This window comes from Rhinopithecus roxellana, chromosome 1 (assembly GCF_007565055.1).
Source record: "Rhinopithecus roxellana isolate Shanxi Qingling chromosome 1, ASM756505v1, whole genome shotgun sequence".
NCBI lineage: Eukaryota > Metazoa > Chordata > Mammalia > Primates > Cercopithecidae > Rhinopithecus > Rhinopithecus roxellana.
In genome coordinates this window covers 178,836,406-178,855,157 of record NC_044549.1, presented here as the reverse complement: position 1 = coordinate 178,855,157, position 18,752 = coordinate 178,836,406, and the positions used below count along the sequence as shown (strand labels likewise).

Sequence of the window (18,752 nt, the reverse complement as noted above, 5' to 3'; positions counted from 1 at the left end):
TAGGTGGGAACTGAACAATGACATCACTTGGACTCGGGAAGGGAAACATCACACATCGGGGCCTATCATGGGGAGGGGGGAGGGGGGAGGGATTGCATTGGGAGTTATATCTGATATAAATGACGAATTGATGGGTGCTGACGAGTTGATGGGTGCAGCACACCAACATGGCACAAATATACATATGTAACAAACCTGCACGTTATGCACATGTACCCTAGAACTTAAAGTATAATAAAAATAATAAAAAAAAAATGGTGCAAAACTTCTAAACAGACATTCATAAAAGAAGATACACAAATGGCCAATAAGCTAATGAAAAAATTATCAACATCATTAGTTGTTAGCGGAATGTGAACTAAAACTACAATAAGATACTACTTCATATTTTAGAATGGCTAACACTACAGACTGGCAAAATATTCCCAAAAGAAAAATTATTGCTGCTGTTATGACATGAATTATTTCAGTCATTCAGTAATACATTAAAAGACATTTCATGACATAAAAGAGAAAGCATAAAATCTAGAGCGATAGAAAGTAGATTAGTGTTTGCTTAGGGGTAGGCGAACGGAAGGGATAGGGGAATGATAGTTAAAGGGTATGGAGTTTCTTTTGGAGGTGATGAAAATATTCTAAAATTAACTGTGGTGACAGATGCACATATCTGTGACTACACTAAAAGCCATTGAATTGTACACATAAAATGGGTGAATTTTATGGTATGTGAATATCTCAATAATGTTATTTTTAATGCTGTTATTAAGATTTTGATTTGGATTAAATTGGGATCTACAGATTTGGAGGAAAGATGTATGATTATAATATTGAGTCTTTCAATACATGAACATTATATAATGCTCCAAAAAAAGAAAAAAAAAAAAAAAAGAAATGTGCAGTGACTGTTGGACTCTTGATTTTTTTCTTTCTGCACTTGAATAGCTGTGTGAAATTGATTTTCTCCAAAGGGAAATGTGCAGCCTAGCCTGGTAGATTATTTGACTTCATGACAAAGTGTTTTTGATCACTTTCAAATCCAGCATATTCTTAAAAATCACATTTAGCTACTGTTCCCACACATGTGAGCCAGAGATCTAAGGGGAAACATTTTGTTTTTCGTTTTAGAGTAAGCTCGGTTTGGCAGTGGTATCAGTTTCATTTTTGTTTCTTGGTGAAAATAAATCATTTCTAAAATGACATTATCATCACTCAGGTTCCCACAGTGGTGATTCCCAGTACAGTATGCTCTTTAGCATAGCTTTCTGTTTTATTTTAAAATCTCATGGTATTAAATATAATGAACTGTTATACTTAATACAAAAGAAGCTATCAAACATTGAAGACAGTTATGTGCAGGTACCTATGTTAGGTGCTGTGAATGAACCATGAATGGATAAGACATGGTTTCTGGCCCCAGGGCATGTATAATTTATTAGAGGAAATTAATCATACTCAAAAAAAGAATATACATAAGAAAACATAGGTTATAGATGTCAAAGTACTGGAAAGTCCATGAACATTCTGAGGCTGTAATTTATAATACCATTTATACTAATGTGTTTATACCATAGAATAAATGATTTCAAGTAAAAAGAGAATCAACCAACATTTGGATGTTTACTATAGGCTATGGATAATATTAGATTCTTGTATATATCTCATTTGTTCATATAGTCACCCTTTGGGTTAACTAATATGTCCCTCATTTTACATTTAGGAAATTAAAGTTAGTAGAGTTTAAATAAGTAGCTCAAGGTCTCACTTTTATGTATAGTGGAACTGGGCCTCCTAGTGCACAGTTTCTCTAGACTAGTCATTACCCCATCTACTGAGTCAGTAGTTAGGGATTTCAGAGGTAGCAGGTACCCCTGTGCCTTCATTTTCAGTTAACTGTCGTGCCTTGTCAGATACTGGAGAAGGGCCCCAGGGGCTGCCTTTCTGAAGCTGTTTAAGCAACACTTAATTGCTAAGTTGATGTCTCAGTAAATAATATCTGTCATGGTCCAATAGACCACTCTTTATTGGCAACTATTGGTACTTCCAAATATTTTAGTTGTTATGATTGTTTGCAAGCTGGTTGTTGGTTATTATAATGGGGGATGATGGGGAGATTGTATTTGTAAACTACAGTTTATGATACCCTCCTTTGCTTTTCCTTAGGATGGCGTCCTAAAGGGCTATTAGTTGCCCATCTTCATGAGCATAAATCTGCTGTGAATCGAATTAGGGTCTCTGATGAACACTCACTTTTTGCAACATGTTCAAATGATGGCACAGTGAAAATCTGGAACAGTCAAAAGATGGAAGGGAAGACCACCACTACCAGGTACCATATGCTCAGGAATGAATCAGTTCATTAATTCAAATCAACAAATGTTTATTGAGTGCTTACTGTATAACAACCATTATTTGGGATAGCAGACATATAGCAACAATAAATAGACAAAAATCCTTCTGTGGTGGAGCTTACCTTCTACTGGAAAGTGAGAGACAATGAAAGTATAAGTAAAACAGCGAATGTGTTAGATGGTTAAAAATAATTGTGTTAAAAAATACATCTGGAAAGGAAGATAGGAAATGCGGTAGAGGTGGGGTAGGGTAGAATTTAAATAAATTAACCAGAGAATGCCTCACAGGGAAAGTGACATTTGAGGAAGGACTTGAAAAAAGTGAGAGAAAGCCATGTGGATATCTTGTGGAAAAACATTCCAGGCAGAGGAAACAGTCATTTCAAAGGCCCTGAAGAAGAAACATGTTTGGCATGGTTGAGGAATAGCAGAAAGGTCTTTGTGGCTGGAGCAGAGTGAGCAAGATGGAGGAGTAAGAGGGGCCAATTAGATATGGCCTTGTAGGCTGTTGTAAAGGACTTCGACTTTGACTCTGAGTGAGGTGGGGAGCCTTTGAAGAGTTCCGAGTTGGGGAGAGATATGATCTGAGTTAGTTGTCAACAGAATTATTCTGGCTATTATGTTGAGAATAGACTGAAGAGGAGCAGGGCAGAAGCAGTTAGAAGACTTTTAATAATCAGACAAGAGCTGGTGGCTTGCTAGCAGTATGAGGTGGTGGGAAACGATCAGATCCTGGCTATAACAAGATTTGCTGAATGGATTAGATGGAATATGATCATGAGAAAAGTAAAAAAAATTATGGAATGGCTAACTGTATAAGGAAAACAAATAGTGTACCATTGCCACACTCCTGTGGACAAGAAGGATATAATTTATGACTTCAAATCCCTAAGACTGTAAATATGCATGATATGATTTTAATAAATGTGATTATGATAAGTATTTTAGATTTGTACAACTTTATAAGTATGTCCCTATCTGATTTGCAGTTTATCCTCCTTCTGTTTCTTTTTTTCTCTGTATTGGTTCTACCATATTCTTTTGTTTTTTTGAGATGGAATCTCGCTCTGTCACCCAGGCTGGAGTGCAGTGGTGCTATCTTGGCTCACTGCAAGCTCTGCCTCCTGGCATCAGGCCATTCTCCTGCCTCAGCCTCCCGAGTAGCTGGGACTACAGGCGCCTGCCACCACGCTGGGCTAATTTTTTTGTATTTTTAGTAGGGACGGGGTTTCACCATGTTAGCCAGGATAGTCTCGATCACCTGATCTCGTGATCTGCCTGCCTTGGCCTCCCAAAGTGCTGGGATTACAGGCGTGAGCCACCACGCCCGGCCGGTTCTACCATATTCTTATTTGTTCTTTGCCTAGTTTGGTGTGAAAAGAAAGCTACTAGAAATCAGAATTGAATCTCATCTATGTAAAAAGATGTGGGGAATCTCGGGTGCTTTTCTTGTAAGTTCATTGACCATAATTAACCACAAAATCATCAAACAACAAAATATCTTTGATAACTAAAATAATTTAAAAGTTTACTCTTCACTTACCAACCTGATAAGATTTTGTGCTGATTAGCTCTATATTTTTACACTATGCTTAATTATTGTATTTTTCCTCATTCTGTCTTTGTGTTGTATTGGTCAGAAGATAATTTAAAAAGAAGTAAAGAATCCTAGGTCCATGTAGAAATTTTTATGTCAACACTTTACTATAAAATTTTCAAATATACAAGCAAAGTTGAAAGTGTTTAACAGTGAACATCCATGTACTTGCCACCTAGATTTGTAATGATTTTACTATATTTGCTGTGTTTTATAACTATTCATTTATCCACCTCCCATCAGTCTATTCTTTAAAATTTTTATTTTACTTCTTAGAGTCAGGGTCTCTTTTGCCCAGGCTAGAGTGCAGTGGCCTGATCATAGCTCACTGTAACCTTGAACTCCTGGGTTTCAAGTAATCCTTTTGCCTCAGCCTCTCAGGTAACTAGGACTACAGGTGCATGCCACCACACCCAGTTAATTTATAGCTCTTTTTTCTTCTTGATATAAAATTTGTATGCTATGAAGTACACAGATCTTAAGTGAACCATTCCATGAGTTCTGACAAATAAAACCTCTGTATCCTGAATCCTTCTCAAGATACAAAATTTGACCATCATACCAGGATGTTCCCTCCTATCCCTTTCTTTTAAATCCCTGCTCTTTTCTTTCCCTGCTACTACCATTCTTTTGATTTTTTTCCTAACCATTCTTAGCTTTTTTTTTTTCTTTTTTCTTTTCTTTTTTTTTTTGAGACAGTCTCACTCTGTTTCCCAGGCTGGAGTACAGTGGCATGACCCTGGCTCACTGTAACATCTGCCTCCTGGGTTCAAGTGATTCTCCTGCCTCAGCCTCCCAAGTAGCTAGGACTGCAGGCGTGTGCCACCACACCTGGCTAATTTTTGAAGTTTTAGCAGAGAGGGGTTTTGTCATTGTTGACCAGGTTGGTCTTGAACTCTTAACCTCAAGTGATCCGCCGGCCTCAGCCTCCCAAAGCGCTCAGATTACAGGTGTGAGCCACTGCACCCAGCCCATTCTTAGCATTTTAATTAGCATTTTAAGAACCTCTTCTGATAATTGTTTTCCAAATGGTTCTTTGTTATTATCAGTTGGATTCATTGTCCCCTTTATTAGATGGTAAATTGCAAAAACTCTGCTTGTTAGTTCTCAAGTGATTTTTATTACAGTCATACTTTCTGTATCCCAGTGTCATGCTTTAGACAGTATTATTTCGGTATCCCATTTCAGTTAATAATATCCCCCAAATTTTGGCAATTTAGCTGACTTAATAGAATTTGGGAAGTCTGTATGATTAGGAGACTGGATCTCCTCTGAATGCAGTTACTCTTTTGCTTTGCTGTAACACCTGCTCTTGTTTGTGGGCAGCCATGGGCCTTGGATTGGGAAAGAGTGTAAGAAAATGCAGTGTGTCGCCCTTATCATGTCCCTTTATTGACTAGTGGGGGAGAAGGAAGCAATTCTTATTGCTAGAGCCAAGTGGGGAACAGCTGGTGGCAGGGAAAGAACAGCAAAACTAATGTGTTTTCTTAGGAAATGTTGCTAATACATTCTAAGAGGAGTTTCCCCCAGGAGTGATGTTGGCAGACCATTTAGTTCCCAGTCCTGATTTTCTTACTGAATTATGATTGGTGATTTATGCTACTTAGATCTTGGCTCTGCCATTTTCTTTTTTCTTATTTGAGTTAAACTTTCAGTTTGTCCCTTTGGGACTAGTTCTTGAAAAATTGCTGTTTTTCTAAACTTTTGCACAGATTTTTCAACTTATTTATAGTATTTTACATTATATTTTCTGTGTTTTCTTCTTGTGCTACCTTATTTCTGGCTCATTCAGCTTCTCAATTTTAGGGGAGATGGATGCATTTGGTATTTGTTGAAATTGGGGTGGTAGTAAAATAAGTGGAGTTCTATCACAGTGAAAAAACAATGTGAGTGGCACAAAAGAAAGTTGTCAGTGTTAGGGTTACATATTTTGGAGTCACTGGTAGTGTTACCGGGGGGTCTTTGCTCCCAGAGCTCCCAAGATGGTGGCGGGCCACTTCCAAGATGGTGGCAAGCCTCGTGTTCTCTGACCTGGGGTTCTTGGCCTCACAGATTCCAAGGAATGGAATCTTGGGCCATGCGGTGAGTGTTATAGCTCTATTAGAAGCAGTGGGTCATGCAAGAGAACCATGGAACCCAGTGACTAGTGTTCAGCTCGATTAGGATGAGCCCAGGCACTTTGCCGTGCAGGAACAGTGGCAAGCCTTTAGCCTGATCAGGAGTGGCAATGGACGCCTTGCTGGATCAGGAGCACAGCGGACACCCTGTCAGATCCGGAGGGATGGAAGTCAGCGGCGGGTCTGCGACAGTGGCAAACAGCAGTAGTGGACGGCGAGTGAAAGCTCAGCTCGAGCCGTAACAAAACACGGACCAGAAGAGTGCAGTTGCAAGATTTAAAACAGTGAAATAGAGTGAAAACAGACCTCCCATATAAGGGGAAGGGACCCAAAGGGGGTTGCCCTTGCTGGCTTGAATGCCTGGGTTTATATCCTGATCCTTGTCCCTCCTGCTGTGCTCTCAGGCAATAGATGATTGGTTATTTCTTTACCGAGTTTAAAGGAGAATGCGGTCACCTTCCCAGCTAGGCTTAGGGATTCTTAGTCGGCCTAGGAAGTCCAGCTAGTCTTGTCTCTCAGTAGTGTTGAAAGTCAAAGTTTTTGAGTGACTATAAAGTAAAGGGATTATGAAGGGCAACAAAGGCCTGATGTTTGAATCTTAGGAAATTGAATTTTTGGAACAGAAGAGAGGGCAAGAAAGAGAAAGAGAAGAAACCATTTAAGTTAATATTATAAACTACAATGAAAGAGAAAACTTATGAAAGGAATATGTAGGCCTCTTTCAAAGGAGACAAAAACTCCTACTAGCATGAAAATTTCATAATGCCATAGGTGCACTCTCATACAGTGCCCTCTGGTGGAATGCAATTGATGCCTCTTCCTTGGAGGTATTTTTTTACAATATATGTATCCAAGCCTTTATGATGTACATATCCTAAGGAAATAACTAAGAATCAACTCAGATTTAGTTTCAAGACTGTTCAGATTGACTTTCTTTATAATAGCAAAAAATTAGGAGCACACTAAAAGTTCAGCAGCCATTATCAGTGAAAGACATTGATAATTGTGTTTTTTAAAATTAGGTTTAAGAAGAGCATATGGGGTTTCTATTTTGGAACGGCAGAGTAAACTGTTCCTCCATAAAGCAATGAGAATACTGGCAAAGACTGTCAAAGTCAATTTTCTGAGAACTTTGGAAATCAGCTAACGCCTTGCAGCAATCTAAAGTGGATTCAAGAAAAACACCTGACTCTCCATAAGAACAGTGAGCCATGTCATCTTTAACTTAGTGTAATCTCATCCCCCTTTACCAGCTCTGTGGTAGTCTGGAAAACAGCCTCATAACTATGGTAGCCATGAAAACTAGCCCCTTAGTAGCCAGTGGAGGGGTCATAATGGCATTGGAGCTCCCCAGAAGCCCATCTCCAGAGAATTGTCACTATTTGACCTCTGCGCCAGCTGGCTGTAAAGTTCCATTTTCAGGGCCCATCTTTATTTGACTTGGCTCATACCTTGTTCTTTGAGAAAACTCTTACTCACAGGGTACTTGTTGAAAATAATCATCACCATTTATTTAACATAGCAGTCATCTTGAGGTGGCACCAAGAGGCTGACAGCTTAAAAGGAAGAACTGGGTAATGAGATGTCCATATGGGCCTTTGAAAAGTTTTGATCTATCCCTGGGTCCTTATAAGACCACATGTATGTGTAGAGTTGTGCACATACCCAGGAAGGAACTGAAAAGACCAAATTCTCATGTCTGGCTGGCTTTGAGACTCTGTGCAAGCAAGAACTTAAGACTAAAGCAGAGATGTAAAATGCCTGATGGAGTGTTGAAGGTGTGCCACAACATAAACAAAACCCTCCGTAAAAGGCTGGAACACTTAATTGTTCAAGGCATTGAAGGAAACACCTGCCAGTTATTAGATGACCACTTACCTAACTGAACAGAGACTTCAGTGGCCACATATGACAAAGAATACAGACTTTATAGAATTAGTCCAAGCAAGTCACTAAACAAATAGCAACAGCTTTGGAATCTTATTTCCAAAGTTGACACATTATATTAATTTTGAATGCACAGTTTTGAACAAAAGATTACAAGTTAGGCAAAGAAGCAAGTAAGGATGGCTTATACATAGGAAAAAACCTTACTAGACACAGATTTTAAATCAGCTATTAAAAATATGTGCAAAGAATTAAACCGTGTCTAAATAATTAAAGGAAAATATGAGAACATTGTCTAACCAAATAGACAATGTCAATAAAGAGGTAGAAATCATAAAATAGAAATTCTGGAACTGAAAAGTATAATAACTGAAAAAATTTGCTGGAGAGCTTCAGTAGCAGATTTCCACTGATAAGAGCAAAAAATTAGAGAATTTGAAGATGGTTGATATTATCCAGTCAGAGGTACAAAAAAGAAAAGAATGAAGAAAAATGAGTAGAGCCTCAGAGTCCTGTGGTGTACTATCAAGCATTCTCACACATGCATAATAAAAGTTCCAGAAGGCGAGGAGATGGAAAAGGGGACAGAAAGAATATTTGAAGAAATAATGCCTGAGAACTTTTCATGTTTGATGGAAAACATTAATCTGCAGAGCCAAGAATTCAATGAACTCTAAATAGGACAAAATCAAGCAAGCCATACCTGGACACATCATACGCTGTTGGAAGACAAAGACAGAATTTTGAAAGCAGAGAGAGAAAAGTGACTCGTCACATACAAGGGATCTTCTATAAAATTAAGTTGATTTTTAAGTCAGAAATGATAGAGACCAGAAGTCAGTGTGTTGAAAGGAAAAGACTGTCGACCAGTAATTCTGTGGCAGTAAAATTGTCCTTCAGAAACCAAGGAGAAATTAAGACATTTCAAGATAAATAAAAACAGGGACTCTGTTGCCAGTAGATATGCCCTAAAAGAAATACTAAAGGGAGTCCTTTATGCTGAAATGTAAGAATATGATACAGTGACTTCAATCCATATAAAGAAATGAAGAGCACTAGTAAAGATAACATAAGTAAATACAAAAGTACAAATTATTTTTATTTGTAACTCTTTTTACCTGCTATCTGATTTTGAAAGATGACTGCATAAAGAGATAATTATAAGACTGTCAGTGGGCTTATAACATGTAGATACGTAATTTGTATGACAATAGTTATACGTATGAGGGAGGAGGGAAGAGACATTAGAGCAAAGTTTTTATGTATTGCTGAAATTAAGTTGGTATTAATTTGATTATTTTAAGATGTTCATTGTATTCTCAGAGCAACCACAACTTATAAATGTAATCAGAAGGCAGAGTTGGTAGAAAGGGTGAAAAACATGATCCAACTATATGCTATGTGTGATAGACACACTTTAGATTTAAAGATATAAATAGGCTGAAAGTAAAAGAAATGAGAAGATAAACCATGCAAATAGTACCTAAGAAAGAGCTAGGCCAGGTGCGGTGGATCACCTGAGATCAGGAGTTCAAGACTAGCCTAGTCAACATGGTGAAACCATGACTCTACTAAAAATAAAAAAAAAATTTGCCAGGCATGGTGGCACGCACCTGTAGTCCCAGCTACTCGGGAGGCTGAGGTAGGAAAATTGCTTGAACCCGGGAGGTGGGGGTTGCACTGAGCTGAGATTGCGCCCCTGCACTCCAGCTTGGGTGACAAAGCGAGACTCTGTCTAAAAAACAAAACAAAACAAAAATGCTGGAGTGGCCAGTGTCAGATAGAACATAAACTTTAAGGCACAAATTTCTCCTAGAGACAATGAAGGAGATTTCATAATGGTAAAAGAATCAGTTCATCATCAAGACATAACAATTACAAACATACTTAACAGCAGAGCCCCAAAAACACACTAAGCAAAAACCAATAGCATTGAAGGGAAAAATAGATAATTCCGTTATAATAGTGGGAGCCTTTAGTAGCTTGTTTTCAAGATGGATAGAACAACTAAACATAAGATCAGCAAAGAAATAGAAAATGTGAGCAACACTACAAACCAGCCAGATTTAACAGGTAACAGTAGAATACTCCACTCAGGAACAGCAGAATATAAATCTTCCTTAAGTGTACATGTAATCTTTTCTATATTTAACCATATATTAGGTCACAAAACAAACCTCAATAAATGTAAAAGGATTGAAAGCATATAAAGTATGTTTGCTAACCAAATTGGAATGAAACTAGGTATCAGTAACAGAAAGGAAGTTGGGAAATTCTCAAATACATGGAGATTAAACAACATATGGCTAAATACCCAACATTTCTAAAGGAAATTAGAAAATACTTTGAGATGAATGAAAATGGGAACAGCATACTAAAACTTGGATAATGCATCTAGAGGAGTACTAAAGGGGAAATTTATCACTGTAAACATTCACATTAAAAAAGAAGAAAGATCCCAAATTAGTAATTTAACCCTAACCTTAAGAAACTAGAAAAAGAGCAAACTTAAAGCAAGTAGAAAGGAATGATAAAGACTAAAGAGGAAATAAATGAAATAGAGAGTAGAAAAACAAAAAAAATCAGCAAAAGTAGAAATTGGTTGTTTGTAAAGATCAACAAAATTGGCACACCTTTACTATAGTGATCAATAAAAAGAGAGGACTCAAGTTACTAAAAACGGGAATTGAAGGGGACACATTACTACTGACTTGACAGAAATAAAAAAAGAGTACTATGAAGGAAATACCATAAACAATTGTATGCCAACAAATTAGATAACCTAGGTGAAATGGATGAATTCCTAGAAAGACACAAGCTGCTGAAAATGACTAAAGAAGAAATATAAAATCTGAGTAGACCTATAATAATAAAGAAATTAGTAATCAAAAAACCTCCCACAAAGCCCAGGCTGAGATAGCTTCATGGTGTATTCTACCAGAGGTTTAAAGAATTACAGTAGTTCTCCCTTATGTGCGGAAGAGATGATCCAAGACCCCTAGTGAATGCCCCAAACCTTGGATAGTACCAAACCTTATGTATACTGTGTTTATTGATATATGTACATGTCTGTGATAAAGTTTAATTTATAAATTAGGCACAGTAAGAGATCAACAACACTAATAGAAGAGTTACAACAATATATTTTAATAAAAGTTATGTGAATAGAGTCTCTTATCTCTCAAAATGTCTTACTATTCTGTACTCACCCTTCTTGTGATTATCAATCTAATAACTGGGACAGCTACTAAGTGACTAACTGACCAACGAGCAGGTAGTGTATTCAGCTGGATAAAGGAATGATTAAAGTCCTGGGCAAGAGGGAACAGGACAGTGTGAGATTTTATCACGCTACTCAGAATGGTACACAATTCAAAACTTAGGAATTGTTTATTCTGGAATTTCCATTTAATATTTTCTGACTGCAGTTGACCACAGGTAACTGAAACCAGGGAAAGTGAACCCGGGAGGTGGGGGTTGCACTGAGCTGAGATTGCGCCCCTGCACTCCAGCTTGGGTGACAAAGTGAGACTCTGTCTAAAAAAAAAAAAAAAAAAAAAATGCTGTGGATAAGAGGGAACTAATGTAATATCCATCCTTCAAAAAGTCTTCCAAAAAATAAATGAGGGAACACTTCTTAACTCATCCTTTGAGGCAGATGTCAATCTGATACCACAGCCGGGTAAACAGTTCACAAGAAAGCTATAGACCAATATCAATAATTAATATAGGTGTAAAAATCTGCCAGAAAATAATAGTAAACTGAATCCAAAATGTAAAAAATAATATCATGACCAAGTACAATTTATCTTAGGAATATGAGGTTGGTTCAACATATGAAAATCAATTAATGTACCATTAATATGGTATAATGTACCATTAATATGGTATAATATAGAATAAAGGGTAAAGACCAAACGATCATCTCACAAACTCTCAGAAAGTATTCGACAAAGTCCAATATCATTTTATGATTAAAACCAACTCAACAAACCAATTAGTAATAGAAAAGAATGAAAAAAGGCCAGCTACACAAAAAACCCTACAGCTAACATTGTACTTAATGGTAAAAGATTGAAAGCTTTCCCCCTAAGAGTTAGACAAGAATGTCCACTTTTGCCACTTCATTTGAATACTGTACTGGAGGTTCTAGCCAGGACATTTGGGTAAGAAAAAGAAATTGAAGGCATACAAATTGGAAAGGAGAAAGTAAAATTTTCTGTTAGCAGCTAGCATGAGAATTAGCAATAATTAAACAATAATTGTTTTTAAAACTTACTAGAAGTAATAAGTTCAACAAAGTTGCAGAATACAAGATGAATATATAAAAGTCACTTGCATTTCCATATGGTAGCAATGAATAGTCCAAACATGAATTTAAGAAACCATCTATTTATAGTAGTATCAAAATGAACAAAATACTTGGGAATAAATTTTACACAAGAAAGTATAAGATTTGTATACTGAAAAATACTAAAGATCATTGAAAGAAATTAAAGAAGACTCGAATGAAAAGAAACCCCATGTTCATGCAATGGAATACTTAATATCATTAAGATGGCAGACCTCTCGATGTACAGATGCAATGCCATCTCTTTGGAATTTCTAGCTGCCTGTTTTCTTATCCTGAAATCAATGATCTAATCCTAAAATCCATAAAGAATGATAAGAGACTCAGAATAGCCAAAACAGTCTTGAAAGAAAAGAACCAAATTGAAGGACTCACACTTCTGTATTTCAAAACTTGCTACAAAGCTACAGTAAATCAAGACAGTGGAGTACTGGCATAAGGATAGACATATAGATCATGTCTATGTGTATATCTGTGTCATATATTCATGGAATAGAACTGACATGCAGAAATACATTGATGATCATTTTTTTTGGACAGAGGTGTCAGGATAATTCAATGGGGAAAAGAATGGCCTTTTGAACAACCAGTGCTGGGATTACAGGATTTCCGCATGTAAAAAGATGAATCTCAGTAGACTTACTCAAAGTGGATCATAGACTAAATGAAAAAACTAAAACCGTAAAACTTTCAGAAGAAAACGTAGACATGTATATCTTCATGGCCATGGACTCGGTAAGGATTTCTGAGAAATTACATGAAAAACACAAGTGACAAAGGAAAAAATAGACAAATGGGACTTCAATGTTATAAACCTTTGTGCTTCAAAGGACTCTATCAAGAAAGTGAAAAGACTACCCACAGAATGGGAGAAATAACTTATAAATCATATATCTGATAAATATCTATTATTTAAAATGTATAAAGAACCTTACAACTCAAAAATTAAAAGACAAATGACCCAATTAAAAAGCAAATGATGTGAATAGATGTTTCTCCAAATAGGACCAATTAAGCACATGAAAAGACGCTCCTTAGTCACTAGAGAAATGTAAATCAAAACCACAGTGAGATACTACTTCACACCCACTACAATGGCTATAGTAAAAAAGGCAGTAACAAGTGTTAGGATGTGGAGAAACTGAAATCTTTATACATTGCTGGTGAGAATGTAAAAATAGTGCAGTAACTTTGGAAAACAGTTTGGTAGCCTTTCAAAATGGTAGGCATAGAGTTACCATATGATCCTATGATTCCATTCCTAGCTATATACCCAAGACAGTTGAAAACATATGTTCACACAAAAATCTGTACACAAATGTTCATAGCAGCATTATTCATAATAGTCAAAAAATGGAAACCACAATTTCTATCATGTGATGAATAAATAAAATGTGGTATATCTACATAATGGAAAACTAGCCATAAAACGGAACGAAGTACTGCTACATGCTGTAATGTGAATAAACCTTGAAAACAGTATGCTAAGTGAAAGTAGTCAGATCCAAAGGCCACATGTTGTATGATTTCACTTATATTAAGTATTCAGATAGGTAAATCCAGAGAGACACAAAGTAGATTAGGAATTGCCAGGTGCTGGGGGAAGGGAGCATTCGGAAGAGACAGCTAATGGATACAGGGTTTCCTTTGGGTATGCTGAAGATGTTCTGGAATTAGATAATGGTGATAGTTGTAAAATGTGGTGACTTTATTTATAAAGCCCTTTAAAAGGGTAAATTTGGTGATATGTCAATATTAAAAGAGATGGGGAGAGAAAGCCTAAGTGTGTGTGAGAGACCAAGCACACTGGCACCCCCATCTCTGCCACTGCTTGTCACTGGCTGTCTTTACTCATCTACAATACTGATTGGGCCCCTGTAGGCATTGTGTTTGAGACATATGTCCACACAAAGACTTAAATGTTTATAGCAGCATTATTCATAGTAGCCAAAAGGTGGAAATGACCTATATGTTTATCAGCAGATGAATGAATGAGCAAAATGTGATGTAGCTGTACAATGGAATAATATTCAGCCTAAAAAGGAATGAGGTATTACATATCACACCATAAACTTTGACATTATGTTATGTGAAAGAAGCTTAATATAAAATACCACAATGTATGACTGCATTTATATGAAATGTCCAGAACAGGGAATTTCATAGAAAATAAAGTTGATTAGTAGTTACCAGAGGCTAGGGAGAGGGGGAACTAGGGAATGAATGCTAATGGGTATGAGGACAGTTTATTTTTTGATTTCTTATAATTAATGAAAATGGCCTGGAATTAGTGGTGATCTTTGCAGAAATCTGTTAATATACTAAACATTGAATTGTGCACTTTAAAATGCACTTTATGGTATTTGAAAATCATTTCAGCAAAGCTGTTATTAAGAAAAACAACTAGGCCAGGCACGGTGGCACATGCCTGTAATCCCAGCACTTTGGGAGGCCGAGGTGGGTGGATCATGAGGTCAGGAGATTGAGACCATCCTGGCTAACACAGTGAAACCCCATCTCTACTGAAAATACAGAAGAATTAGCTGGGCTTGGTGGCAGGCACCTGTAGTCCCAGCTACTCCGGAGGCTGAATCAGGAGAATGGCATGAACCCGGGAGGTGGAGCTTGCAGTGAGCCGAGATTGTGCCACTGCACTCTAGCTTGGGCGACAGAGCGAGACTCCATCTCAGAAAAACAAACAAAAACAAAAAAACAACGAGAGAGAGATGATTGATAAAATATATGAAATACTACAGATTTTTTTTAAAAAACAAGTGTAAATATGTATAGAAAACCTTTTGAAAGATATTTAACAAAATATTAATAGTGTTTCTGGGTGGTATTGTTATAAATGTTTTTACATTTCTGTATTTTAGTGCACTTAATATGCATTAACTTTTATAATAAAGTGAAATAAATTACACAAGATAGATGAATGTGTTCAGTGTTTAGGGGCTTTTGACTTTTTAGAGGTATGGCCCCTTAGAAGTGTAAAGTTGCAGTCTGTGTGGAGGGTAATGGAGGAGGGAGTTGGTGATAATGGAAGTCTCCTGTGTAGATGATATATTCAAAAAATTTGGCAGTGAATTTAAAGAAAGAGAGTAGAAAACAGCTTGAGAGATCAGCATATGTGTGGGAGAGACTGAATATTATAATTTTGCATTTATAAATGTTTTATGGTTTACATATTACCTGATTTTCCCTGTGGTCCAGTTAGGGAAATAGGTCAAGGATAAACTGAGGCATACAACTGATTAAGTAGCTTGATCAACATCATGTAAGTAGTTGGTAGTGGAAGTCCTTGATTCCAAAGCCAGTGCTTTTCCTTCTGTGCCAAGCTGTGTGATGGAATAACTGAAGGGTGTAAGAGTGAGGGTTTAAGATATTTCAAGAGTTGAAGGAGTTACGATCAGGACCACAAGTGTGGGAGTTCTCATTAGAAAACAGTTCAAAACCAGCCTGGGCAACATGGCGAAACCGTGTCTCTACAAAAAATTAACCAGGCATAGTGATACACGCCTGTAGTCCCAGCTGCCAGGGTAGCTGAGGTCGGAGGATCACTTGAGCCTAGGAGGTCGAGGCTGCAGTAAGCTGTGATTGCACCACTGGCCACTGTACTCCAGCCTGGGCAACAGAGTGAGACACTGTCTCCAAAAAAAAAAAAAAAAAAAGAAGGAGGGATAGTCTATGATAGGAGAGAGAAGTGTGTACAGATGGCCATTTGAAAATATCAGAAGAAAAGGTGATTTTTGTAACAGTTCTTTTGAGAGGAAATTCTTGTTTTTGTCCTGAGATCAGGGAGATTAAGTGGACCTCACAGTAATAATTTTGCTTGCTAATAGCCATGTGGATATTTAACATTAGCAGTGATGTTGTTTCATAAATGAATTTTATTCTTCTTTCATTCAGATCTATTCTTACATACAGCCGAATTGGAGGTCGAGTCAAGACGCTCACATTCTGCCAAGGCTCCCACTATTTAGCCATAGCATCTGATAATGGTGCTGTCCAGCTTCTTGGAATTGAGGCTTCTAAGTTGCCCAAGTCTCCTAAAATCCATCCTTTACAAAGCAGGTATCTATCTTTTGTCTTTTTTAAACATTGTATTTAGTGCACTACAGTACCTTAACTCTCCTTTCTACCCTGCAATGTAGTTGGGATCAACTGAGGGCCTCTTACATTGCACTTCTTTTTTTAAGCCCATAAAATAAATAAATCAAATTTTAAAAATGTGCTTCCAGCTCAAAACTGTCACATGTGGTTAGTCTCAGAAGATGATACCTATGTATCTTACCTTCTGCAAACTTGTCAAGAGGTCAAAGGGGCAGCTTTGAACTTGCAGCTCATCCCAGTCTGGAATTTGTCTGAATAACCTAAAATTACCAGTTATATCTTCTTTCTCAGTTACTAAAAACACAGCTCTGCCTGATTTTGAGAATGTGAGTGTTCTTCATTAAGGAAAACTCAAATGTCAGCATTCCGTGACTTGGCATTAAAGTCTCTGAAGTTGAGGGGGACATGGAGAAGAGCATTTAGACAGATGATTTGCTTTTCATTTTAAAACAAAATAGCAGTGGTTCTATGTAAGAATTTTCTTCATTTTTTATAAATTGTGGTTGCTTGCAGATTAAATGCATGCAAGGTAACATATTTAAAGACAAAGCAGAACAATTTTTGACTGACCAATATGTGTTACACACTGAAGATTTCAAAGACATGTTATGCTTTAAGAATCTACAGTCTAGTGGGAGAAATAGACAAGTGAACAGACAATTTCAGTGCAGTGTGGTAATTTTTACATGGATAACAGGAGCCAGCTTGAAAGGGAAGACAACAGGTAAGACCAGGTGTGAGTTAGCCAGGTGAAGCAAGGTGGTTAAGAAGGGCCAGGTGGAGGTGGTGGACCCCATAGAAGAAAGCAAAATGAGGAGTTGTTTAGTGGATGATAAGCCATGGCCATTAGGTAGCTTAAGGCAGAAAGGGATATTTGTTGGGTCACCTGGGCGTTTTGTTTTGTTTTGTTTTGCTTTTGCATTTAAAAAGGTTTTCCACACATTCACTGAACAGATTTAAGCAGCTTTTTTCCAGGACATATTCTTTATGGCCTTTAGTAAAATACCTGCCCATTTTTAAGAAAATCTGTTTCAGCAGATGATGCCTGTCTAGTAACGTATCTATTGAGTTTCATGTAAATTATTTAATAACTTGGCATAGTGCACTATGTGATGACTGAGCCCAGAGGCCACACACACAGACAGACATGCACATTCAGTGCACGGTTTTCTCTCAGCCAATGGCACTTCTCACTGTAAATGTTACTATCTTAAAGCAAATGTTAACTACCTAGATAAGGAGACTGGCAGGATGTTTAGCTTTTACTCTGCCTCACAGTGTGTGCTTCAAAGAAACCTTGCCATAAGGTCATAAGTCTTTGATTGTTTTGGTTATGTCAACTGTTGTCATAGATAGCTCTTACTAATTAGAATTTATGGAAGGAACCATTTTACGTTTTACTTTGCGGTTGGATTTTTCATCACTCCTCAATGGGAAAATATGGTCCAAATTATAATATTTATAAGTACAATTGTTTATCCAAGGGTTAGCAGACTACAGCTTGCAGTATGGTCCATAAAATAAGAATGATATTTGCATTTTTAAAGGGTTGCAAAAATAAAAATAGTATTCAACAGGAATATATGTGATTCACAAAGCCTAAAATATTTACAGTCTGACTTCTTATAGATGATGTTTGCTGACCTCTGATCTACAAGATAAAACCAAAACTACCTGTGTGAATGCATGATATGTATGAATCAAGGAGACTGGCCAATGTTTTATGTGTTCTTTTTAGTTTTAAAAATGCCTCAGCTTGAAAAAAACTAGTACACTTATACAGTGGAATAATAATCTGCATTATAAAGGAATGAATTATTGACTCATGCAACAACATTGATGAATCTTAAATGCGTTTTGCTAATTAACACACTTAACTGTATACCACAAAAAGTGAATTTTAACGTATGTAAAATTTAAAAAGTTAACCAGGATGTAAGGGGAAAGATGGAATGCAGTCTATGACAAATTAATCTGTTTTACAAGTGAATCACATAATCATATTGAAGGGCATGTCGAATAAAGGAGTAACTTTGCAAAACAGTTTTTAAATTTGATACTGGGAGGCTAATGACACAAGGAACTCAACTCAAACATTGTATTCTAGTTGGTTGTTTTTCACAGGGTTAACAACTTCATTTTAAGTTTCAAGTTTAACAAATCTGAAACTTTACCCTTCGTTTGTGTACTCAGGTTGAACAAATAAGTAAATATATTGTAGTTATGGGAGCTAGGTTTGTCACTGTTAGAGAAAGGTATTACAGATGAATGAACTCTGGTGCTGCGTAGGAGTTGGAGATTATCAGTATGGACTCATGATATTTGTATATGCATAGGCA

The 18,752-nt window shown here is 37.0% G+C and overlaps 1 protein-coding gene across 1 annotated transcript in view; it reads left to right on the top strand.

Annotated features, from left to right (window-relative positions):
- PIK3R4 (phosphoinositide-3-kinase regulatory subunit 4) overlaps window positions 1–18,752 on the top strand; it is a 75,157-nt gene that overhangs the window by 46,917 nt on the left and 9,488 nt on the right. Inside the window, exons 13-14 of the mRNA XM_010380382.2 lie at window positions 2,161–2,326; window positions 16,210–16,374. Of these exons, the coding sequence (XP_010378684.1) occupies window positions 2,161–2,326; window positions 16,210–16,374 (331 nt within the window). The remainder of the gene's footprint in view (window positions 1–2,160; window positions 2,327–16,209; window positions 16,375–18,752) is intronic.